We start from the raw sequence: 24,565 nt of genomic DNA on the forward strand, positions 1-24,565 counted from the left end.
ATGGCACCTACTTCATCTGAAAGAATTGTCAGTTCAATGGCTGTTCAAATGTCTGATGGTTCACTGCTGCACTCAGGCTTAATTCCTGTGGTGATACATGTTTTGTTAACTGTAAAGATTTAATTAACACCCACTTTTTCAAATTGTCTTGTTTTTCACTCTAGATACTTACTTCACTCCCCCTCCCTCTTTTTTTTTTTGTAAATACTTTTTTTTTTAAATACTTCTTGTATCTATAGTAGCCAGGACGTGAAGAACTAACAACATAGTTCCCTCCGTGTACAAATTGTATGAGTAAATTATTTTCTTTTTTTTTTTTTTTTTCAAATATGTGAGTGCGGAGGTTCTTGTTTGACTGGAATACGCAAGATTCACTCTCGATTTTGGTGTTGTATTTTTTTGTTAATGTCCTTTATATATAAATTAAATGTGGTTGTCAGTAGGCCTATGGAAATAAAGTGGTTGACTTGGTATGAGCCTTTGAAATATGGTGCATCATTTCAGAAATTTGTCCCCTTCCTGCCTTGAAAAACAACACCCACTCATTCCCACCCCCAGTCCCGGGAACACTTAGATGCAAATATCCACCAGGGTACAAATGTGTATGTTCTGAATTACTCTGTGCAAAGAATATTGATGGGTTATTTCATTCTAGTATTACAAAAGCAAGAGTAGCTAAACGAACCACAGATGTGAAGTTGAACTGAAATGCTTTTGTATGCATTGCAATACAGAGGTAACAGCACAAAACATCTTCTCAAAGGTGAAAAAGAACAGAAGCTATGTTGGAAAAGTACCAAGTATTCTGATGGGTAGGGAGCAATGACATATCTAGACATAAAGGCAACAACAAATTCTGCAGTGTGTTTATCAAATGTAGGAGCGATTGCTTTTCAGAGTTAAGGAGTGCTGGTAGCACATTAATTAATATCAGTCGTTTTTTCTTAAATGAAATGACACATTTTGCCAGTCTAAAATTAATTGGATCTACTGCTGTATCCTCTTTTTTCAGTAGAGAATTCTCGTATTTTTAACTGATTTATTTTTGTCATGTGCCAGTACACATACAGAGCTGTTTAAAAATATTCTTTTCTTAACGAACTTAAGTGAACTGACTTTGACTTCAGCTTTAAAAAATCTGAGAGATTTTTATCTACACCCACCCCTTATTTGCTCTTTACTTGCCAGAGCCTGCCTGACACTATTTTTGTCTTTGCCTGAGTCATACTTGAGTTCATTCCATGTCTTCTGCTTTGCTTTAGACAAAGTTATGCATTCAAAATAATTCCATGAATAGAACTCCACAGAAAACTTCTAGCTGTACTGTTTGCTGTTTTAAGTATTCTTTCTCAATCGTCTGTGATGGGTGTTACAGAGCAAGCGAGACTGTTCCTACCTGTTGCCACTGTGCTGGTAAATTCCTGCATTCTGATTACCTGCATTCTTATTCATGCTAGATGACTGGAGAAACCTGTAAGGTAAGCGAGGGAGTCATCTCCTTCCAAATACATGTGTTTTCTGATCCTAACCCTTGAGTTTACAAGCTCTAGGATAATTAATCATTTGCTGGAGAAAGACCAAGTGAAAAATAAAATCAGGGAGGGCTGGTTATATGCCTTAATCTGTCCTATCCATTCATGTTAATAAGGTGGGAAGGGTACGTCAGAACATGTAATCAAGCATTTATACATAAATTATGTGGTAATGGACTAAAGAATGTGTTACACCACTTTAAACTGGAATTAACTCCACCAGAACTCTAGTTGACTTTCCTGATTTAGTTGGTAGAAATTGGCTGATGCCAGTTAACTAGACACACTGTATTTAACCAGACCCAGGTAGGAGGGCTGGTAACTCCCATCTGTCATAGGTATGCAAGAGTGGTCCCCTACTGCGACTTGCGTTGTTTCTGCTGACTTGCCAGTAAAGCAGCTTTGTTGTGATTTAAAGAATCAGTCACCAATATTTGAGTGAGCGGAGGTTATCTTTATTTGGCAGCACTGGGTGCATGGGGGATTGCTCCACCAAAGTCATGCACACCGAGGGGATTTTTCAGTCCCCTCTTTATACAAGCAACTCATACCTATTCATTAATTTTCCAGGAAATCATTTACATATTCATTGCACTTCCAGGAACTCATTTACATATCTCGCTAAACTAGTGACCATGATTTAAGTCCTTGTCTTTGCCATGTTGTATAAACAACAGGAACTTAGGCCCAGATAGCCTTTTTAAAGATGACAAATCCAAGGACTTAGCAATTAGTACATCCGTCATGTTAGCAATAAGGGTCCTTGGACGTTTCCCAACTTTTAGATAAACATAAGTACATCATCCTATAGATAAGTGGTACATCATTCATCATTCAGTTGTGTGTCTGAAAGTTACAGATGTTCATGCTTTCTGCACAGATCTGTAGACTGTTGCGTGAATGATAAGCAAAGCTTGTGTTTTGAACACTGTAAAGCCATGTGAATTTAAGGGGTAACAGGTAGTAATCGATTATTCAGGTGAATCAGCGCTAAAGAAGAGTTGCCAAGCGTCACCTGAAACACACAGCTACTCCCTAGACATCAGAAGAGTCTTGTGTATCTGTTTCTGTCTTTGTGGGTGGAATAAATTCTGGTGTGTAAGACAGTAGCTGCAAATGCTGTAGCCAGATGCATGTATTTTAAAAGGCAAGATGTAAGGCATGTACAATTTAAAGGATCTGAAATATGCTTTTTACAGAGTAAAATTTAAGATGGGTAACTCCAAGGTTACACAATGTTATTGGGAAATGAACCTTGATTGTTTCTATAGGGATCGTGCTTTTATCATTAGCTATTATTGGTAGAAATGAGATTTGAACTGGATTTCAATTTACCAGCCTTCACTAATGCACTGCTTCTCCTTTGTCAGTTTTGTAAACCATCAGCATCAAGATTTGACCTCGAAATTATTGGCAGTTTCCTATTTTAATCTGAGGAACTTCATGAAAAAAAGGAAATGTTACTTCTTGGTTGCTACAGATCAAGAAGTGTCCGGGAGGGAGATGGAAGTGCCCACTTACTTAAGTCAACAGGGATACCGAAGTGGCTCAATACGGGGCCCAGAGAGGTTATTTTGCCGTAAAAGTTAATGTTTTTTTGCGTGGAGGAAGTATTTTTCCCCTTTTGCAAAGATTTGGGGGGGGAGGTGGAAGAGAATGGCGCCTTCAGTTTTTACTATTCCCAAGTTTCCTTCCTCGCTTCAGCGCCCTCGGTAGCAGGGGCCTGGCCGGTGCGCAGCTGCGAGCGCTAACCTGCCACGAAACCCGGGTGCCAGAGCCCCGCTGCGCGGGGGAGCGCTCGGCGACACCAAGGGACGCGCAGCGGCAAGCGGCCGGTGCGCAGCGGGGCCGCCATCGCCGGGGCAGGCGCAGGCGACCGGCCGTGCTGACGCCGCGGCCCTCCGGCTCGCGCGCCCTCCGCCGCCGCCCGGCCCCGGCCACCGGCGAGGCCCGGCGGCGCCGCCGCCCCCGGGGCGGCCTGGGAGAAGGCGGCCCGCGGCCAGGTAAAGCCCTGCCCGGCTTCCCTTCGCCGCCGCCGGGCGCGCTCCCCCCGCTCCGGGCGGCAGCGGCTGGGGCCGAGCCGCACAGGCCGGGCCCCGCGCTCCCCCCGGCGGCGGCGCGGGGCGCCTGCGCGAGGCCGGGGCGGGGGGGCGGTGACGCGTTGCGGTGCGGGCAGGTTCCTGCCGCCGCTCGCACGAAGGCGGCGGGGGGCGCAGCGCGGAGCCGCCGCCCCGGCGCGGCACGGTGCCCCCGCCTGAGCATCGTGGGGTGAGGGGCACCCTCCGGCCGCAGCGCCCGTCCGCCGCGGGGCCTGCGGGGCGCGCATCGCCCTTGGCAGCGCGGGCCGCGCCGCAGCGGGGCGAGGGCCGGGCGGGGCGAGGCGAGGCGCCCGCGGGGAGGGGCCGGGGCCGGGGCGGGGCTCCCCCGTGCCGGCTCCCCCGTGCCGGGCCGTGGGCCCGTCGCCGCCGGGAAGCGGTGGGCGCGCTCTTGCACGGCAGCTCTCCCGGGAGCCGCTCTCCGGCAGCCGCGCCCTGCGTGCGCCCACCTCACCTGCGGATGCGGTTGCGGACCCTACGGTAGGCGCCGTGCCCGGTTTCGGGGCTCGGCGGCGCTGAGCCCGCCGGTGGCCGCGGGGCGCGTGCGGCGCGCGGCCCCTTCAGACGCGTTTCCCGGCTGCGCGCGGCCGCCCTACGGCAAAGCTCTGACGCCCGCGGAGCGGGAAGGCGGCGGGGACCCTCGTCCCGCCGTCCCGTGGCGCCGCGGCCCGCCCCGGGGTGGCCTGGCGCCGGTGCTGCGGGGGAAGGCGGCGGCTGGGGTGCCGCTTGCCGGCCGTGCTGTGCGGCGGAGCCCGCTGGGCGGCTGTTTAACTTAACGCTCCTTGGGTAGCAGTTTATTAACAGTCTGGGGGTTTATTTTCTTTTCCTCCCTCCTCTTGCAGTTGTGGAAGTTGAGCGTGGCGAGTGTTGCGGACGGTGCGGGGTCAGGTGCCGGGCGGGCGGTGTGAGGAAGAGGCTGGGCATCGCGGGGCGGGGTGCTGCTTCCCTTCGGCGTCGACTCTTCAGACCCAGAGCTGTGGCAGGGGTTTAGGCATCCAGACCTGGATGAACTTCTGTTACATATGCTGGCAGCTATAGGCTTTCCGTGTTCTGTCATCGGCAGAGATGAAATTTTCCTATGTACCTGTACGGTGCTGAAAACACCATGAAACTTCTGTATAGCCTTGTCGTAGGAATGTTGATTTTTGTGTATTTATTTTTCCATCATGAGGGATTTAGCTCTCCGGCAAATGTATTCCCAGTAATGATTTTCTTTTAGAGAAATACGTTTCTGAGCTACCTTAATAGGCTGTATTTCATGAAAAGGCTTCTCTGTTTTGCAGGTAGCTTTCAGTGTGCTTTTCACTGCTGTGTATAATGATGGGTGACAGGATGCTGATGATGGGATAGCCCCACCTTCTGGTTAATCCGTCAGTGAAATCATACTTGGACCTACGAGTTTTTCTGGAAATTACACCACATAATGTGCATTGTGAGTGCAAGTGCAAGGTTGTGTTGGAATATCTTTTTTTATGTTTTGGGCTGGGCAGTGGCAAGATAATCTCCTTTTCTGAAGACCTTCCTCTTTAACATCAAGATAATTTTATCACGTGCCCCTGTTCCAGCAGAACTTATTATTAGTTTCTGATGTCTCAGTTCACTACTGTCATTTTTTTTTTTTTACGCCAGCATAAATTAAAGGAAGTACATTTTTTGAAAGCATCACAAAACTAGGTTTCTTGGTTTGTTTTTTTTCAAAAAGGGAGGAAATGATCCCAAACCAAGGAGTAATCCTAGTGTGTCGAGTGATATCTGATCTATGTTTGTGTGAAGTGATACATCATCTCAGGCTTAGCTTTCAGCAGGTTTTGGAGATGGCAGTGTTCCCACTTAAGTTTTCATATTCAAGAAATTAAGAGATTGTCTTCCAAATGGAAGCTATTGAGCTTGAAAAATGTTCAGGTGTCTTGATAGTAGGTGGTACACACAATCAGCAGTTTTATATTAGTTAGCTTACTGTTGCTGGGAGTGACTTCCCTGAAATTATGCGTGTGAAGCTACAGTTAGAGAGGAAAGACCTGGGAGAAGGCTCCCTGAAGTCGTCTTGGCTTACAGGAAGAGGTTGCTATTTCACCTCATGTTTAGGTTTTAGTCTGGGGAAGACATTTCAGCTTGTCACTCAACAACTTGTCAGCAATGTATCTTAAGATTAGAGACTTTGCAGTCTTTAAGATTCATGGTGATACTCTGCTGGACTTATTTGGGAGCCACCTGTTTTTGGCACCTAACATGTTACTTGAAACTTCTTGAGTTCTAGTATCTGCAAGCTGCTTGCTCTTAGGAGATTGTTCCTGTGCTATGGATTGTTAATGTCCAAAGAAGCGGATGCTCAAGTCACTCTGGCCCTGTAGTCTAACTGCAGTAATTGAAGTGTTTAAACTCCTTAAACAACTTAGAGGGGAAGTCAGCTTTCTTGGAATGTGTGTGAGAGTGCTAAACAAGGCAGCTGGTTGTATGAGTGCTTAGGAGGGATTTGTAATGACACTGTATCTCTGGGTATGTTTTCAAGCCCTGCCACTATCTACAGCTTAACTCTCCAATATCCTGTGTTAAGAGTGAAGGAGATTATGAGCTGTTCAGTGTGTGTCCTGGATACACGGACAGGTCAGCATGGTTTACATTTGGAAATATAGTTCCCTAACAGTTAGACATAAAAATACTGGAAGTGTGTGTGTGTGTGAGCACCCAAACATCCTTCCTTTCTTACGCAACAGCTGCAGAAGTTACAGTCCTGAAACTGTCATCCTAAAACTGTAATGCATTAGAAGGCATGCATTAATTTTCACTATATCTTTAAAAAAACTTACAATTTGTGAGAAGCAGGATGTCTAGGATTTTGTGTACTGGAGGTAGGTAATACTGTTCTAATTGCTTCAAGTATAAGTCATAGGCTAAATGGTACAAATCAAGGTTTTGAAAGTGAGACTGGTTCCTGAGAGTTTTGTGGATGTGAGAACACTGTGTTTCTGCATACTAATGAGGTTGAAGGGCTGGAAGTATATTTGACTAGATAAATGTGGAACATGGAGCCACAGGTATTTTTTTCTTTTTTCTTTTCTTTTTTTTTTTCTTCTGGATTAAAACCAGGCTTGAGGGATTGCTTTAACTCATCTGGTGAATTAGCAAATTTAGATGCTTGGGTTGATTTCTTTAAAGATTGACCTTAGCCATCAAAACAGTGTAAACCAAAGGATCAGTCACTGGGTTAGGTGCTGGAAAGCGCCTCTAACATTCAGCAGTGTATCAATGAAGCATTTCCAAGAGCTGAGGAGAGTTACTGGGTTTCCAGTTCTTTTTCGGGTTTTGGTGTAGGGAAATGCTTAGTTTCTGCTATGATTGTCCTTTCCCTCGTGGCTGTTTTTATTGCTCCCCTTCTCCCTCCCTGTGCCAATTATGTTCTGCCTGATGAAAGGGTTATGTTAGCTGGGCAAGAAGTAGCTTTTGCAGTATTTCTGTCAACTTAAATCATGCAAGGTTTGAATGTGATACTCTGGGAGCCGGGTGTGACGATTTTGTCATGTCTTGAGGAGCAACCTTATGCTTGCCATGCTAGTAACTTGCCAGGGGCTTCTTCCAGGCAAGAAATGAAGTACTGTTTTCTTATTTTGCTCTTTTCCTGATAAATGCTTCTTTTTCTTTCTTTTAAAGGGAATTGCTATTAGATATTTACAGCTTCTTTTGGCTACATGTATCAGACTGTGTTTTTACAGTTAAGTGGACTGGGGGTAATTGACTGCATGACATAGTTGCCAAGCTGCTGTACAGGGCTTTGCTGCTTCAGTCTTCTGTGAAGCTTTATGTATGTAATTTTGAATGTCTGATTATATACTGGAGTTTATTTAGTCACATCAAAAAGTCAGCACTTTGCTATAATGCAGCAATGGGTAAACTAATCAGCTGATATTTTTTGTTTCCTATATGAATATTGATAGCAAAGTACAAGGAAAAGGCAGTAGCTGATTTTCAGAAGTATTTTTTTCTTTGACTAGTAAGGGTTGTCAGCCTTTTTTTTTTTTTTTTTTTTTTTTTTTTTTTTTTTTTTAATTTGGAAACTAGATTCTTGTTGCGACGGAGGGAAGACGCAGTCACTCAATATGAGTGATCAGCAGACTTCCTTTATTGTACCTTACAGTCACCTTTTATGCCTTGTTATAATTTGCCTATACATATTACAAAAGTTAAGGTCATTATTGGTTAGTTGCCTAAATATCAAGTCCGCTCCTAGTTTCTCTTCTGTAATTATGTGTTCCCACCTGCAACATTCTTTTCCCACCGCAGTCTTCCTGTTATTTTGTAACTTTTGCTTTACTTCAGATAAGCTGAGAGCTATGTGCATTTTTGTCCAGCCAGCTGGACTATGTCTATGTGAACTTTTTCAGCTAGCCAGTTATCCACAGACTCTTTTCCACCAAAAACTTGCTACTTAGAGGAGTTGGTTAGCTTTACTTGTTAAATGAAGGGTTATTTTCTGCCATTTCCACATGAAATCTTACTGTTTTTGATGACAATAAAAGCTTTTTGTACTGCTGCATATAAATATATTAGGAAGAGATAACTGTTCAGTGTGTACTCAAAGCTATTCTGTCCTAATTCACAGTTTAATTTAATTTAGGAAACAGCTGGCCCTGAACATTTTTTGTCTCTGGACTATTGACTAAGACTTTAATTCCTATGAGACTTTCACAAAGTAAGATTGAGGATGGGGTGGAAAGTCTATGTTTTTGTTTCCCAGTGCTTGTAGAAGAAGGTTCAGGAACTAGTCTAGGGATAGGCAACTTCAGAAAACAAATTTTCCCTGCCACATTAGTTACAACTCTTTATGTATATAGGTTTTGTTTACTAGATTGTGGTTGAATACAGTGTAGGATTTGCCAACCTGAAACTTAGTTGTGAAGCTTGAAGGGTTTCTGCAGGTTTTCAATCACTAGAGTTTTAAGTTGGAATATAGATAACCAAAACTTTTATGTATTGTACTGTGGGTTGAGCTGACAGCTCCAAAAAAAGGATACAAAGTGGTTTGTACAAATAACTGTAGCATCTCAAAGTAGTCTGTGAGAGTTGTAATCTAGCATTAGGCCTCATGTTTTTAGTAAGGAAATTGTTCACATCCAGTAACTTTGCTAGTTTGTATGGCTTTAAAATAGCAGAGTGTTCTGTCAAAAAAGCAGTATTTAAAAAACCCCCGAGACAACCTTGTGGAAGTTGTCACCCAGGGTACTGAACTGGGAACAAAGCACCATGTGTGAATGAACAGGTGGCCAGAGGGGTCATTTAAGGTATGACTTTAAAACCCTTTTCAAAGGGCCAGTCCTTCCTGTGGTACAAGAGGGTGAGATGGTGGAGGCAGCACCGCTGTATTAACAGTAGCGGCCAGTGCTTGCTGCTGCCAAAGGAAGAGCACTGTCCTTCTTTTCTTGTATAATCTCAAGTAACATACTGCAGTTTTCCATATTGTGTAGGGCTATATGTGGGGACTTCCCATATTTAGGATGCTGGTTATTACGGTGTTGGCCAGCTCTAGCAACATTCTTGTAGTTTGCCTTTTTGTCACATGTTCAAAATTTAGGATGAGCAGCAACACAGGGTCTATTCCTACAAGTGTAAACTTACTTAGGTAAGTAGTCTGTTCCTGCAAACAATTTAATTCTATGTTTATGTCCTGGTTTTGACTGGGATAGTTATTTTTTTCTTCTCAGTAGCTGGTACAATGCTATTTGGCTTTAGAAGAGAATAATGTTAATAACACACTGATGTTTTTAGTTGTTGCTAAGGAATGTTTATACAAAGTCAAGGACTTTTCTGTTTCTTAGGCTTTGCCAACGAGAAGACTGGAGGGGCACAAGAAATTGGGAGGGGATACAACTGGGTCAGCTGACCCAAACTGGCCAGAGAGATAACTCTGTACCATAGGGCATCATGCCCAGTATATAAACTAGGCAGGAGTTGGACAGGACCTGCCAATTGCTGCTGGGGGACTTTGATGGGCTTCAGGTCAGCAGGTGACGAGCAACTGTATTGTGCATCACTTGGGTTTTTTGTTTTCCTTTCTCTTTCAATTTTATTCCTCTCCCCTTCTCTCTCCATTGCAATTGCTTATTATTATTATATTTTATTTCATTTCAATTGTATTGTTTGGATCTATACTCTTGGGTTTTATCTTTTTCCTGATTCTTCTCCCCATCCTGCTGCAGGGGTCGGGGAGGGGTCAGTGTGTGAGCAGCTGCGTGGTACATAGTTGTTGGCTGGGATTAATCACAACAGTTCAGAAAAGTAAACCACGAGCAGTATTTTGGAATTAAGATTGCCTAGAGCACAAAGAATGCAGTAGTCTTTTAACAGTTGTATTTAAAGAGACTTTTCCAGTGTCTTGAAGAAGAGTATTTCAACCTATGCACAGTTTCTGAGACTTTGGGGTATGTGAGATGATACACTATCAAAGACCAGTTTACTTCCAGTTTAATCTGCACTGGGACTGGGAGACCAACATGTACTTATTTCTGTGAGAGGCAGAAGTGTCTTTTGGCAGCATACTCCAGAATGCAATCACCTGATCAAGCAGAGGGGTTTGATTTAGCTTTTTTTCTGCCTAGCATTTATGAAATTTTAAATCATTGCATGTTTTCTCAGTTCATACCTATGGCTTCTCTATTTAATTTTTTATTTCATTGTTTTTTGACACAGTTCTGTCCTCTGAACCTTTCTGTTCCTTCCTTTTTCACATACTAGTTCTGGAGGGTTTTTTGACTGTAGCATTTATTTATTTATTTAATGATTTTATTCAGCTACTTGCTTCCACTATCTGATAAATAAGTATGCAGTAAAGAAGTGACTTATTTGCTGTGCATTTGTTCATGGTTACTTTTTTTAAAACTTTCATATCAAGAGCTCCTGCTGTGGCTTTGAAAATGCTTTGGGATGCGCCTAGCTTTGGATAAAAAGCAGGACATAGAAATATATATAGATAAACTGTCTTACAGGTTTTGCAGACTTATTATGATAGATCCGCACAATAAAGGTGAACAGACTCAAAAAACATGCCTGCCTTTCTACAGAATGTGTATTAGTTAAGAAAATAACTTTCTGGAAAAGAAAACCACAGAAAACAGGATATACTGCAAGTAGAACAGATTCAATAGTATCAATAAACTGTGTATATCCATATTGGTTTTGACTTTTCTAGTTTCATTTAACGAAAAGAACTGTCTTCTTTGGAATGTAGTTGCAAAATACTTTGTAAGAAAGTCCTAGTATTAACTAGGGTAAGTTTCAGAGGTCTCTGGCTTTTTTAAGGAGTTTGTTTTCTGGGTGGTAGGTTGTTTGTTCATTTTCTGTGTGGTTTTGTGTTGGGGTTTGTTGGGGTTTGTTTGTTTGTTTGGGGTGGTTTGGTTTTGTTTTTTTTTGGTGGGAGGAAGGGGTTTAAGAAAAGAAAATACTAAGATACTTCAAATTTTTTAGTTACACTTACCCTTCCAAGACAGGTACGTTCCATGTTAAAGTATTTTGGTCAATTGAAGCATGTGAATTCTGTTTATGTAAACTCAGAATGTGTTCTGACTTCAGTGGCATACAGATAATCATCGTTTTCCCTGAGGGTTCTGATAGCAGGATTGTAGCATGAAAGCAATGTTTCTTTTCAACCTCCATGGTGTCAAGAGGTAGGCTTTATCTGGCCATATGTACATGTTGCTTCTGAGCATGTCTTTTTTTTTGGTAGCGTCATTTTGCCCTGATGGATGGGTACTGCTCCCTTTGCTTGCCATTAGCTTACAGAATACTGGTAGCTTTGTCTTCCATGGCAGTTTTTGTAAAAAAACTTTTAGGGTCAGATTCTTCATTGCAGGAAAATGAGCTTGATGGCAAGACAGTCTGATGTAATTCACAAATATAGATATATATTTTAAATGTATATTAAAAAAAGTTTCAGTTTCAGCAACAAAAAGAAAGGAAAAAAAGTAACCATGAAAGCAGAGTTGCTGTTGGTTAAAGTAAAATTTTTCAGTCTCAGATGTGAGGTTACTGTGTGTTTAATGTATGAGAATTTCTTTCAGATGTGATGTTATCAAAATGACAATGAAAGCTCTCAGCACTGACATATTTTAATGGTGGCCATACATTTTTTTTCTTACTATGATTGTAAGCTAAAGTAAGGACCGAAGTTTGGTTTTGGCTGCTGCCTTTACTGTCCACTAGTGATTTATGGGAGATAAAAGGGAAAACAATTTACAGTGAATACGCTTAACCGCAGGTTCTGGTGCAGTTGAGCCATGCATTACTGTACTGAATTTAATTTAATTTCTTCAATTTTATTTAAATTTGGCTGTTTAGAGCATGTAGAAATTCCACCTGGATGGCTTGCAATAAATAAGGGGTATACTCACTTTCCCCTGAAATACATGCATCAGTTAAAGTACCAGAATCTTAAGGAAGATGGAAGAAGAGCAGTGTGACAGTGCATGCAAAGTATTTGGTTAGTAGCATTTACTTTTTTTACTTCTCTCTTTCTGTTATTAGGTAGATCATGAAGAGTAAATCTGATGATTGAGTGGCTTTCTACTGTGGTAGGAAGTGCCTGATATTTGTGTGAAAATGAAAAAGGATTCCTTTAAGAGAGAAGACAAACAGGGGAACGGGGATGGGCATTGGCTTGATTTTAGTGAAGTGGATTTTTATTTATTTGCTTATTGTTTGAAACAGATTACACTTTAGGTTTCTCTTTCTCCAAAGCAGTGGATTTAGGATCACAAAAGTAAATAAACGTCTAAAATGGGAACGAGGTGCTGCTTTCTGGAAGAATCAGGAGCCAGTTTTGACTGTGTATCAGATACAGATTTAGTGTTCTAAAAAATTTAGTGTTTAACTAGTCAGCAGTCCCTGTTCCCCTCCAACTTCAGGGTTTTTTTGTTTTGTTTTTAGTTATTGTCCTTTTAAATGCAGAAGAACTGATTCTAATTTACCTTCTGATATGCTACCTCTGGCAGAGTGTGTTTAAATTGATACTCATGCATCTTCTGCCTTTACCTTTCTATCAATCCTTTATTCAAAATAAGCATTGTACTAAAATTTTTTTAAGTAGTTTGGAAGTGGCTTTTTTGCATCACCTAGTGAAATGTTACAGAGGATTTTGTTACTTTGGTATGTGTAAATGTTCCACCACAACTCTCTGTATTGCTGATGTATGCTCTTCTCTTTTTCTCCCTGCTCCTTTGTACTGTTTTGCGGAAGATCTTGTGCTATTTCTTATCTGTTTGTCTTTCCCCCTTGATCTGGAGCATTTGCAGATTAGTGCTTACTGAAATACTTTGTGGTGAATTTAGAGCAAAACAGATTAAGACCTTGCAGTCCAAGACAGTTCAGCTCTGTAGCTGGCATCACTTATACAGCAGCTCAGTACGCTATATCATGTAGACACTATTGGCACTGGCAGACTGTTCATCATCTGTCTGACAGTAGGTCAACGCTGCAAGCAAAACGGCACTTGGCTACTTGAAGTCAAGAATGTAGTATTTTCTCCCTGTAAGACCTGCAGCCTGGTTTGAATAATACAGACCTTACACTTTGTGAAATTGTCTGCATTGAGGTGGACATGGCTATTCTCTTGTAACTATTCCTTTTCTTTAAAGGTAGTCAAGATAGTTTGCACTTGAAGGGTACTTGAACAAATCTAGGACACCTGTTACCTTGAGTCAAGCTGAAATTCTTGTGAGAAACTGAGCATTTGCTTCCTGGCTGCTGGGAAGAGATTTGGCTTTCAGGTAAGTCTGGAAATAAGCTTGCTTCATACTTCATCTACTTTAGACCTTTACCAATTGCAGAACAGAATTCACCAGTAATAAAAACCTGATTATTTTACATACTGAACAACAAGGATTTTTGAGAGGTTGTACAAATTTTTCTTTGGGGGAAGAGTGCTTTGTGTGTGTGCTTGCCTGAATTTCTTGCCAACATTTCCCTAGAACAAATGCTTTATCTTCTTCATTCTCACCACCCATATCTTTGAACATCCTTTTTTCCCTTTGCTCTGTCTTCTTTAAAACTAACCACTTTGTGCTTTGAGGACACGTTTTTTTGTTACAGTGGAAGTATTTGTCATTCATACTAGATCTGAAATGGAAATACTGAGGTTCAGTTAATGGTCCTGTTGACTGCAACCTTAATTGCTTGGAGACACCATTTGAGGAAGCAGTGTACCCTGAGGACACCACATCCTTAAAAGGATAGGAAAATTGAGTCCTTAACACGATATGGTTTCTGTCCAAGAAATGCATTCAGGTCTCGCTTATATAAGAACACTAAACAGTCCACGTTTCTCCCTGTGCCTCTAGTCCCAGTTACCCTATGGATACATGAAATGGCAGTCAGGTTTAAGTATGTTGTGGCATCTCACAACATTGTCAAGTAAGTTCAAAGAATTGTATTCACTGGCTTCAGCAAAAGCTTTGTTCGATGAAATTCTGTCATGGACATGAAAATACTGTCTGTTAAGTAACTGACACAAATTTCTGTTTTATTATAATCAGACTCAGAGCTTGGTAGGGCTGAATTATAAAGCAGAATAACACTCCATACTTATTGCGACAGTTTATTTTAAAAGTTGGAAGAGAGAAGAGCTTGTGACAGTGTGGAGAAATGCAGTCAATGCAAATTAACTTATTTAACATTTCTATCATAGACACATTCAATATGGTGGTAGTTTTCATCATTAAAGAACAAAAGATGATGATAATTTGTATTTGTTTAATATCTTCCAGGTTATCAGAGATGGTGATTTGAAGAATCAGGTTTCCGATATGAACAAAGTAAAAACATCATCTGAAAAAAGGTAAATTTAAAACTATAGTGATGTCTCAACATCAAGCTATTTGAGATTTGTGAAAGACCAGTCTTTGTCTTAACAATAAAATAAAGAAAATATACATCATGAGTCCCTAGTAAGAGTGTGTAAGTTCATGTCCTGAAACACTAAGGCAGTCAATACTGATTAGCATAAAGTAGCTTCACATTTAAGAAACAACTTTTAAATGTAAAATTTTCAGTTAGTTAGACATGTTCAAATATAATATACATTACATTCCATTGAAAAAATTGATTAATTTAACCATTTCATGCAAATATGGGCAAAACAAAATGATTCCTACTGAGAGAATTAAAGGACAATTTTATAATACTGTATAAGAAGCCATGAATTTATCGTAAGATGTCTATCATTCTCCAGTAGTTCTGCAATCCAACACACAGCTAGGACAAACTAGAGATTACAGAAGATTTCAAGAGTTGAAAGGTTGTTACTTTCGTGATAACTTGTTTTAGCAAATAATTGAAAAGGTTGTGAGATTATCTATAGAAGCCAACATGTCTGTTAAGCATCAAGAAACTATTGAAAGACTTTCAATCTTAGTTTTCCATTAAGCTATCTTATTAAATCAAACCGTCTAATGAGATTTAAAAAAATAAATCTAAAGGTGGCAAAACAGGAAGTTTTGGCTTTAGTCTTAGTTCTGTGAAGTATTAATTATTTTCCAAATGAGTGGATAAATTTACAAGAAGGACATGCTCTACTGTTGATTAATTTTGTCTCTTGGGATGGTTTTAAAATTTGAGATTAAGTGCTTTCCTGTAGAAAGCATGACTTTGAAAGGGATGGCTTAATATGAGAGATTGGTTGTTCCTGCTTGTGTGAGTGATGGATCAAAAGATATAGTAAAGAAACTATTACCTTTTCTACTTATGGAATATTAGTTCCTTAAGCATTGCAAACAAAGCCAAACTCTCAGCAATGGGTATTCTTGGAAATACCACTAATTAGTACATAAACTATGCAATCCCAAAGACTATTGGAGTTTTGCAGAGTGGCTATTTAAGTGCCATTTATTCTTCTTTAGTTATTGAGTTAATAAAAGTTTCTATCCCTGCAATTCAAAACAGTTGTTCATGAAGTCATGAATAAATTATGGTACAGAGGTAGCTGTGAACTAATCAGAAGCATCCACTCTCTAAAGATTATTTGGTAACTGTGGAGGTGGTTGAGGAAAGAAAATAATTTGGAAATGGTTTGCATTGGAATAGAGTGAAAAAAAACTTGTGAGAAGCCTGCCTACTTTAAAATAGTTTTTTAAAGGCTCACTGTAACATGCCAAAACACAGAAGACTTGTGTGCTGTGGGGGAAGAAGACACTCCTGGATACATCAGTGTGCTGGCAGACTGCAAACAGCAGTTTCAGAGGAAGTAGGTACAGTGGGGAAATGGAAGATTTCTGATGACTCCCTTCATTTATTATCTTCTGGAAGGCTTCTTGCAAGCTGAAAGCTATTCTAAGATAGCTGAATTTGTATAAGCTGCCATGACAGCCATTAGGGTTATCTTTCTCACTCAGAAAGGTGCAATGATGTGTTTTAGCATTTGTGTAGTGAAAATAGTGTGCAGTGAGTAATGGAGATTATGAAGAAGTGCTAGATTCACAGATGAGACTAAGAATGCTTAAAACCTTTTAGGAGCTGGTGAGACTGAAAGAAATGCCCCTGCAGTGAGGGAAATTCCTTTGAGAAGATGTGTTACTGTTGAGGGAGTTCTTTCAAACATGAACCGCAGAAGTCCTCTGTTCCTCACTGTCTGGGCAGTTGCTTCTTACGTATCTGCTCATAGCTTCCCTAACCAGAGAAGGAGGAAATCACTCTATGCTTTGGCAACAGTTACTAACAGCCTTGCTGTCATCTTGCTTCCTTTCTGCAAATGAGATGATGGTGCGAGGGGCGTTCTGAGCTGCAGCATTTGAACGTAGGATGGAGAAAGGGATTCCTGCCTATGGAGATACGCAGTGTAACAGGTCAGATAAGCCTGGTAATCGTCACCTCAGGATGTTTAAACAAAGTCTAAATCCATCCAATAATAATAATAATTGTTGTTGTTGTTGTTGTTTGTCTTTAGAAATGCATGGGATTTGGGTTAAGTAGTGAAAGAGAGAGATGGCGGACTTGGGGGTCTGTAGGAGTCAGGGAGCAGAAACTGAGTAGCTGTAGATCAGCCATCTTCTCTTCTTTGCTCAGAAGGATTTTGGAAGAACTAAGCAAATGAGTGGGGCTGTGAACAGCCAAAAGTGGTTTGAGTTGCTCTTGAAAATACCTGTGATTTTTCATGCGTGAGAGAGTAACAGGTCTCTTCCATGAGCAGGAAAGTGTCATTAAAATACCAAATAGGTGTCAAAGCTTTACTGAAATAACCATTGCCTATGATTTCCATCAGGGAGTTAAGGCAAGTGCTCCATCTAGGTGCTCTGGAGCTGAGCACTGACTGGGTGCCAGAGCAGTGGTGTTTGATAGCTTTCAGAAGGAAATGGTGCATGGTTTGTTTATGGATGTGCTTTCTTTCTGGTTACAGTTAATGACTGAAAATATTTTGAGCTTCAACTAATGATCTGAAAGAGAAGTTCTTGTTAAAATTTCAGACAACTTGGAGCTGGAAAGATCTGCAAAAATATGGGAGGACCACATGATTTCAAAATACTGTTATGAAATGTAGAAAATAGTTACGAATATTTGATGGAAATATGTTCAAGGTAGTAGCATGCTAAGAGAGGTATACTGCTGGAATGGATAAAGGACAGTTGGATTTGTAGTGAGGAGAGCCAGAAACAGGTTAAACTGCAGGAAGAAAAGCTTTCCAAGGAGAGGATACAAAATGTTAGAATGAAGTTGCCTTTGATTATTAATTCACCATTTTTGCAGGCCATTAAGGACTGGTTCGGCATATGCCTGTCACGAAGAGCCGCTATGGTGTTCATCCAACTCTGAAAAGAATAGTTTATAAGATTTTATAAAACTTCTTCTGGTGCTTCTTAGTTGTAATTTTTATAACTAAAGGTAGTAGAGACTCTGTGTAACTATGGAGTGCTCTGTGAGAAGGCTTTAGAATGGGTAGTGTGAAAGAAGTTTCATCTGTTAACAAGAAGGGCTCTTCATATTGCAGGCAAATACGTCTTATTTGAAAGGCTGACCTCATTGTTCATGGTATTCATGTGAGGTTCTGCAATGTCAGCAGCCTGAAGAGGAAATCTGTCTCTGACAGGACACAGTTTTTGTGGTGCCATTTTGACCATGCCCTTCATTTACCTTGCTGTTGATTAACAATATTAAATTTCATGGTGCCTCTCTGTTTTGTAGAGCTATCTTCTAGGCTTGGATCCTGAATAATTTGTTGGTCAAAGTGTTTGTATTTGTATTACAAGTATCAGAAAGTGTCCCATTGCAAATTGGGCTTCCATTTTGTTCTTAGGTCAAATGCGTGGTGGCAGCCGTGTGACTACAGGAACAGAGCTGGTCAGGCTGGCTGCCATAACTCCTGTCCTACAGCCTTTTTGATTTACAGTGTAGACATTGGAAGCCGTCACAGTATTATAACTACTAAGTATATTAATGTAGAATATTGATAAATAAAAGTACAATTCTTGTTTTAAGAGGAAAACTTGGTCATAGCTCAAAGGAAATCAGGACTTCAGTTTATATTTCAGCATAGGCTCTGGGCTGGTGTTATTTTCAAGAGCACTTTATTTGGTATACTGAAGATGTGAAGTTGATTTGGCTATATTTCTGTTGGAAGGCTTCTTGCAAGATGGATAGCCTAAAACCATACTAAAGGTATGTTTTTAACTGCTACAGTGAGTGCTTATTGCTCTTAACAGAAACTCCAGCCTCAGGAGGAGATTATACCTCTGAATCTTAGGGCTTAAACTGTTCTACCACCCGGTAGTGGGAATGACTTAGCCTTCCTAAACCTTTTAAAGCTTTTACTAAGTATGGAGAAGTTACGTTAGATGCTAACTTTCTGTACATGTATGTTACTTCTGTGTGCCGGTGTTGTTTGAATTTTTCAGGCCACAGCAGTAAAAAAATCAGGTTTTCTCTGAAATGTTAATGCCTTAATGAAATGTTAATGAAATGTTAGTTTTGTCTTTACAAAAAGTTACATTTTCTTGTTTTGTTTGTTCCTAAGGGTCATCTTTGCTTTCTTGGGTTGTTCCCAGTTTTCAAGCTACATTTATTTTATTGTGAGAGCAATGATATAACACAGTAGAAATTATATATACACACACACAAATTAAAGCAGTAGTTCTCTTACACATTGGCTTAGATGTGGGATGGCTGGACTCTTACTTGTTTTGATTGTGAAGCTGGTGAAAATAAACATCAGATAACATCCTTTGGAAGTTTGTCAGTTTGTGTACCAGATCAACAGAGCTTATGTATTTCATTAAAATCTTGGGTTTATTTTGGAGTATTTCAAGTTCAGTGGATAAATGGAGGGGTAGGAGTAAACAAAACAAAACTTATGCAAATAATAACGGCTTTATACTACTCAACCTGGTTTTGGATGATGAGAAAGGATTGACAGGATTATGCTTTACTCATACAAAGAAAGTAGTATTTCAGCAACCAAGACAGTTCTATTTTAGATCAAAAAATACTTCTAAATCAAAGTCTAACATATAACTGAGAAGGCAATATACAACATAACGTTGTTTTGATTTAAACGCTAGAATTAGTGTAATCATTTCTTATTACTGGTGTTAACAGCTTGTGTAAGTATCATTTGTAATCTGAAATTGCTTTTTGGTTATGCTTCACATTTAGAAATCAGTGTGGAAAAGTGAAAGTGGTGGAAATGGTTTTGTCAGCACCTGTTATATCAATTTGCTTTCAGCAAAGTACAGTGCAACCTTTGCTGTCAGCTACCTTTTTTTCCTTGTTTTTAACATTTTTGTCCACATCTAATTTAATTATTTTAGTAGAGTTAACTGTGTGTGAAACGTTTTCACAGATGTAACATGCAAATAAAAGACTAATAATTCCTCATTGTTATAAACAAGTGACAGTATTTATAAAGCAAACTTTATATACTTTAGGTTTTTTTCAGATAGAAAAGTATGTGTGTAAAATGAATTATTGTTGATTATTGGAGGACTCTTAATGCTACAAACGTGAAAATTCAAGGTGGTTAATCATTGGAAATCATAATTTCCTCTAGTTAATTATGTGACTATAATTCAAATGTTAAACATTGGTCTAAAAATCACTTTCATGTGGGAATGTGAATCTCTGAATTATTCTAAGTAGTTGTTATGATTTAAAACTGGAGAGCAAATGAAATGATTTCTAGACTGACTGTATTTTGAATACTATAAATATTTACGTTCTTTCTTTATAATCTACCTATCTATATGAATTCCTGTTTTGAAATTGTTACTTACATTAGAATACTTTTAAAGGCAATTTTATGATGTCAGGCCAAAATACCCTTGTGTTCAAAATGAACCCAAATTCTGATGGTAGCTCTGGGCACCTTCGGAAGTTTTTTCTTCAAAACGGTGTTCTTTTTCTTCAGCTGGTGGGTGCTAGTTTGTTCCCCTCATGAGTGATCATCTTTTCTTCCACTTCTGAAACACCAGCCTGTAAGACAAGTCTTTGGGCTGTTTGTAGCCAGTTTTTCCTTGAGTGGCAGGTTTGATACAGTATCCTGGCACTTAACATAAACTATATTAAGTATAAGTTACTCTGACATAGATAAGCAGCATTTGTACCTCTATCTGGATGTTATTAGCTGCATCCAATTTCCCTGTTCACAGTTGCTTTTGAAGATGGTGTTATATATAATTAGTCTGCTGCAATGCAGGGTTGGCAAAATCTGTAAATCTGCAAGAATTAAGAAGAATTAAGACTGTTTTCCAATCAAGATAAAATATGAAGGTGAATTAGTCACTTCCCTTACTAAGACATGGGATTTCTGTTGTTATATTTTGGGTTTTTTTCCTCTGATTCAGATGTAAAAAATCTTTCTTGTAGTGTGTCTACCAGTTCTCGGACAATGTCTCTGCTGTCACAGCTGGAGAAGATCAATTTGGACTCTGTATTAGGGGAAGCAGACAATGCCAGATATATTACCTCAAAGATCCTTCATCTCGTTCAGAGTCAAGGTAAATACCTCAGTTTTGTGGTTTTAATAGTTTTCCTTTTGAGCCTTCCTTCTTGTACTTCTTCCTTGCTGGATTTTTTTTTTGTTTCTGTTTGATGAACGTGATTATCCCTCTGTTTTTGGCACTGTTTCTTGAATGCACCTGTTTAAATCCATCTTTAATGCTATCTGGTACAGTATTGGTTACGTAGTGTATTTTGTATTGTCAGACAACTATAATGTAAGTAAATATATATGAGAAGCAGAAGTATCTGGAAGAGACCCTTTCTATAGACTTTTTTTCTTTAGATAGGGCATGACAAGATTGTTGAACAAGTGAAAGGAAAAGTGAGTGTTAAAATAACTTAAGACTTTTACTTAGTTTGATACACATATATGCAGGTTTTAGTAGGTTTGATTATTTGCAGTGTGGATTTTCTGATCAATCTGTATATGATAAAATTTTAATTTTTTTCTGCAAGCTAGTGTATTAAAAGAAAAATGGTCTTTTTCCCACTGGCAGAAAAAACCAGGAAGGAGATGACATCTAAGGGCTCCACTGGAATAGAAGTTATCCTGTCAACCTTAGAGGTAAAACCTTTTAATCTGTGTGGTTATGGGTACATAGCAAGTTTTCATTTCATCATTAGGCTTCATGTTATTAAATATGTTGTTATCTCAGCTAGACTCCAAAACTTGTGTGGGAGTGTAACGACTAGATATGGAACTTAAGAATTTATCTCCCCTTTTTTAAAATATTCTAAGAAATCGTCAGCTATCACTTCTAATTATATGACATACTACAACCTGATTTTAATTGGTTTTGTGGTTAATTCAGGCTGCATAGTGGGATGATTAGGTGGGTGGTTACATCTTAAGTTCCGTTTGACTGAGGGGTGGCACTTTCTCTGAGCTTTTAAGTATCTAAACCACAGTAAACTACTACGTTAAACAAAAAAATATCTGTTGTTTGTACTGCAGAATACAAAAGATCTTCAAACAATTCTAAATATACTGAATATTCTCATTGAGGTAGTCTCAGTTGGTAAGTTTTCATTAAGGAATAATTTGTGATTTTACTCCTGTATTTTTCTGCAGAATTTTGGGGTTGTTTTGTGTGTGCTTGCTTTCTGGTTGTTTTTGTTTGTGACGTTTGCTAAAGCTGATTTACATGCCAAATGACATAGGCTGAAGTCACCTTTTAACTAATCACACACAAATAATTTATTTTGCTGTAAGTCTAAGTCCAGCATGTTCTTGCATAGTGCAGTCACATATGCAGAAAATATTGCTGTGCTAAAGACTTTATGGTAACTGTAACTTAGATGTTTAGTTGTTCTTTGGCTTCAGAGATACATGTTGAGTGTTAATTTCTAGGTGGTGGTCGGAGAGCAAGCATCTTAGTCACTAAAGGAGGGACACAGATCTTATTGCAGCTGCTTTTGACTGCCAGCAAAGACACTCCACCAAATGAAGAATTAATGGTGCTTCTTCATACTCTTCTTGCAAAAATTGGTCCAAAAGGTGATAATGATAGACTTAAGTAACATGGCTTAATACTTTACAGTTTTATAATTGAAACTCAAGAAAAAAAAATATCTTTCTGTTACTGTATAAGCATCTTTCTATTATTGTATAAGCATCCACTTATTCAGAATTGGTAGAGGAGAACAAGAGGAGGAGTAAAATAGAAGGGAGGAAAGAATGGTGAAAAATAGATGAGCAGAGTTTACATTATCAGTAGAAGGAATTCACAGTTCATTTAACTTGTATTTTTTGATAATAGTTTCAAAATTAGTGTGATTGATCCTGTATTTTTTTGATGTCAGACAAAAAGATTGGCATGAAAGCAAGAATTAATGGTGCCCTAAACATATCATTGAATTTAGTGAAGCAGAATTTGCAGAACCACAGGCTAATTCTGCCATGTCTTCAAGTATTAAGAGTTTATTCAACCAACTGTAAGTATTGCAGATATTTATTTTCTTTCCCATGTGATATAATTTTTTGTAGCTGGATACGGTTAAAATATCATATCTAAGGGCTTGTTTAATGTTAGAAGTTTAAAATAATTATTTTTAAAATGGGAATTTGCTTTTTATAGTGTCAAATTACTTAAATTCTAGTAGAAGCTGTGAAGTATGTATGTACTTGTGTATCTTTTGTTTTTGTTCTCTGTGTGTGTATATATAGAGAGAGACAGTTGAGGGGAGTTAAGCAGTGCTGTTGAATGTGTGGAATTTTGAGTCATCTAATTTGCATGAATGCTGATGCTTTAAGATCTAAACCAGAAATGCTAATATTGTGTTTGCAAAAGGCACTTTATATTAAAAATTTATTCTTTTTATTATACATTTTGTGTGTTATTATTTCATTCTTGATTGCTACTTTAAAATTGGTTCACACGGGAAATATTTTGTTGATTTGTTTAACATTTCCCTTATGCCTTATGTTGAAGTGCCCTACTCTTGGGCTAATACTCTTCTACAAGAGCCTAATTCATTGTTGGGCAGGCAGTAGGAAGCTAATGAAAATAGGGTGGTTCTTGCTGTATCACTACTTTCAGTTAGGTGCTCTTCAGTTTTTCCTTTGAGCTCAAAATGGCAATTAAACCTCATAAACAGGTGGGACAAATTGCAAACATAACGACATTCCTCCGAGAGAATTGATTTGATGATCTGTAAGATTATGTTTTCAGGACATTCACATGAGGATCTGCTTTTCATGAAGTCCCAATGCTTTTATGATGTGGAAGCTTTATTTCTATTGAGCTGTCTGATACTAGGTAAAAATGCTTCTAAATGGAAGAGTTTAATACAGATAGTTAAATAGCTTAGCTAAAAACTCATCATCCTGAAAATGGGGAATCAAACTAATCTCTGATTTGGATTCTGCCTAGATCAATGCTGTCTTTCTGTATTTCCTGCTCCCCATAAACAGGAAAAGTAGTGGTTCATTATGTTCTGATGGGTAGTACTATTTAAAGTTTGTGTACAGTTGCTACCAGAATTCTTAGATTCTGGTGGTGTAATGTTGCTGCTAATGATGATGAAATTGCAACTTGGGTTCAAGAACTGAACTCTACACTAATAACACCATTCATTATGTTTAAGTCAATTCTTAGTTGCTCTCTCCCTGCTTTGTTAGGAGTGCATACTGCTAAACTCAGTTGGGAATTGAATTTCTGTGCCTGTTTCAGCAGTTTGTATTTTCAGTGGGCATTGGGCCTCAGACATATGTACATCCAGTGTGCTTTTCTTGAACGTAGGTCTTAGAATAATTTCTTTTGATTTATTCCCTTCCAAATAAATAATTTTTTTTGAGAACTTATATGCATAACATCGCTCAGGAAAGCTTGTACCAATTGGCATTTCTAAATTTCACAGGGAACGCATGGCTTTCAAATCCTGGTGGACATACCTGTCTGTCCTAATACTGAAGGGTAATAGTAGCAAATCATAGAACCTGTCAGTCTTGAAATTCTAGAAACCCTGCTGTCTTGATAAACTGAGATTTTTTTTCCAGAAAATTCTTTTTATGTATATTAATAACAGAGCAGAAGCATGCATTGAAGTAGTACATGATTTTAGTTGTAAAGTAATATTTTTTTTTCTTCTTTTCCAAGTTGTATCAGGATTGGATTATCACACTAAATACATGCAGAGTACTGTTTGCTTGTCATTGTATGTCTTGAAGCACAAAGTTATCTTAATTCTGTACTTCAGAATTAACTCACATGGATTTTAGTTTGAGTGTATTGGTTTTTTTTTCCTTTTGACTTTCTTATTACATTATCTTAAAATGGATTGTGTTTCACTCTTCCAGCTGTAAATGCAGTATCCTTGGGAAAGAATGGAGTAGTAGAACTGATGTTTAAGATCATTGGCCCTTTTAGTAAAAAGAACACTAGCCTTTTGAAGTAAGTAAGGTCTCTTTAATATAGTGTGTGGAAAAATCTTAGATACACTTCAAAACTTACTTGTAAATGAAAACTAAGA

The 24,565-nt window shown here is 39.1% G+C and overlaps 1 protein-coding gene across 9 annotated transcripts in view; it reads left to right on the plus strand.

Moving 5' to 3' along the window:
- Positions 1-3,683: 3,683 nt before the first annotated feature.
- AGTPBP1 (ATP/GTP binding carboxypeptidase 1) overlaps positions 3,684-24,565 on the plus strand; it is a 66,788-nt gene continuing 45,906 nt past the window's right edge. The window contains exons 1-11 of one of the 9 annotated variants that reach the window (XM_040579718.1): positions 3,932-4,108; positions 4,912-5,060; positions 11,954-12,095; positions 13,249-13,380; positions 14,377-14,447; positions 20,459-20,589; positions 21,091-21,158; positions 21,549-21,612; positions 21,945-22,091; positions 22,397-22,528; positions 24,393-24,486. In XM_040579718.1, coding sequence (XP_040435652.1) covers positions 14,416-14,447; positions 20,459-20,589; positions 21,091-21,158; positions 21,549-21,612; positions 21,945-22,091; positions 22,397-22,528; positions 24,393-24,486 — 668 coding nt within the window. In that variant the 5' untranslated portion in view covers positions 3,932-4,108; positions 4,912-5,060; positions 11,954-12,095; positions 13,249-13,380; positions 14,377-14,415. Of the gene's footprint in view, positions 3,801-3,931; positions 4,109-4,216; positions 5,061-11,953; positions 12,096-13,248; positions 13,381-14,376; positions 14,448-20,458; positions 20,590-21,090; positions 21,159-21,548; positions 21,613-21,944; positions 22,092-22,396; positions 22,529-23,265; positions 23,353-24,392; positions 24,487-24,565 lie in introns of those variants that run through there. The other 8 variants (XM_040579720.1, XM_040579717.1, XM_040579723.1 and 5 more) reach the window with 8 other exon arrangements.

Source organism: Falco naumanni, chromosome Z (assembly GCF_017639655.2).
Source record: "Falco naumanni isolate bFalNau1 chromosome Z, bFalNau1.pat, whole genome shotgun sequence".
NCBI classification, from domain to species: Eukaryota; Metazoa; Chordata; class Aves; order Falconiformes; family Falconidae; genus Falco; species Falco naumanni.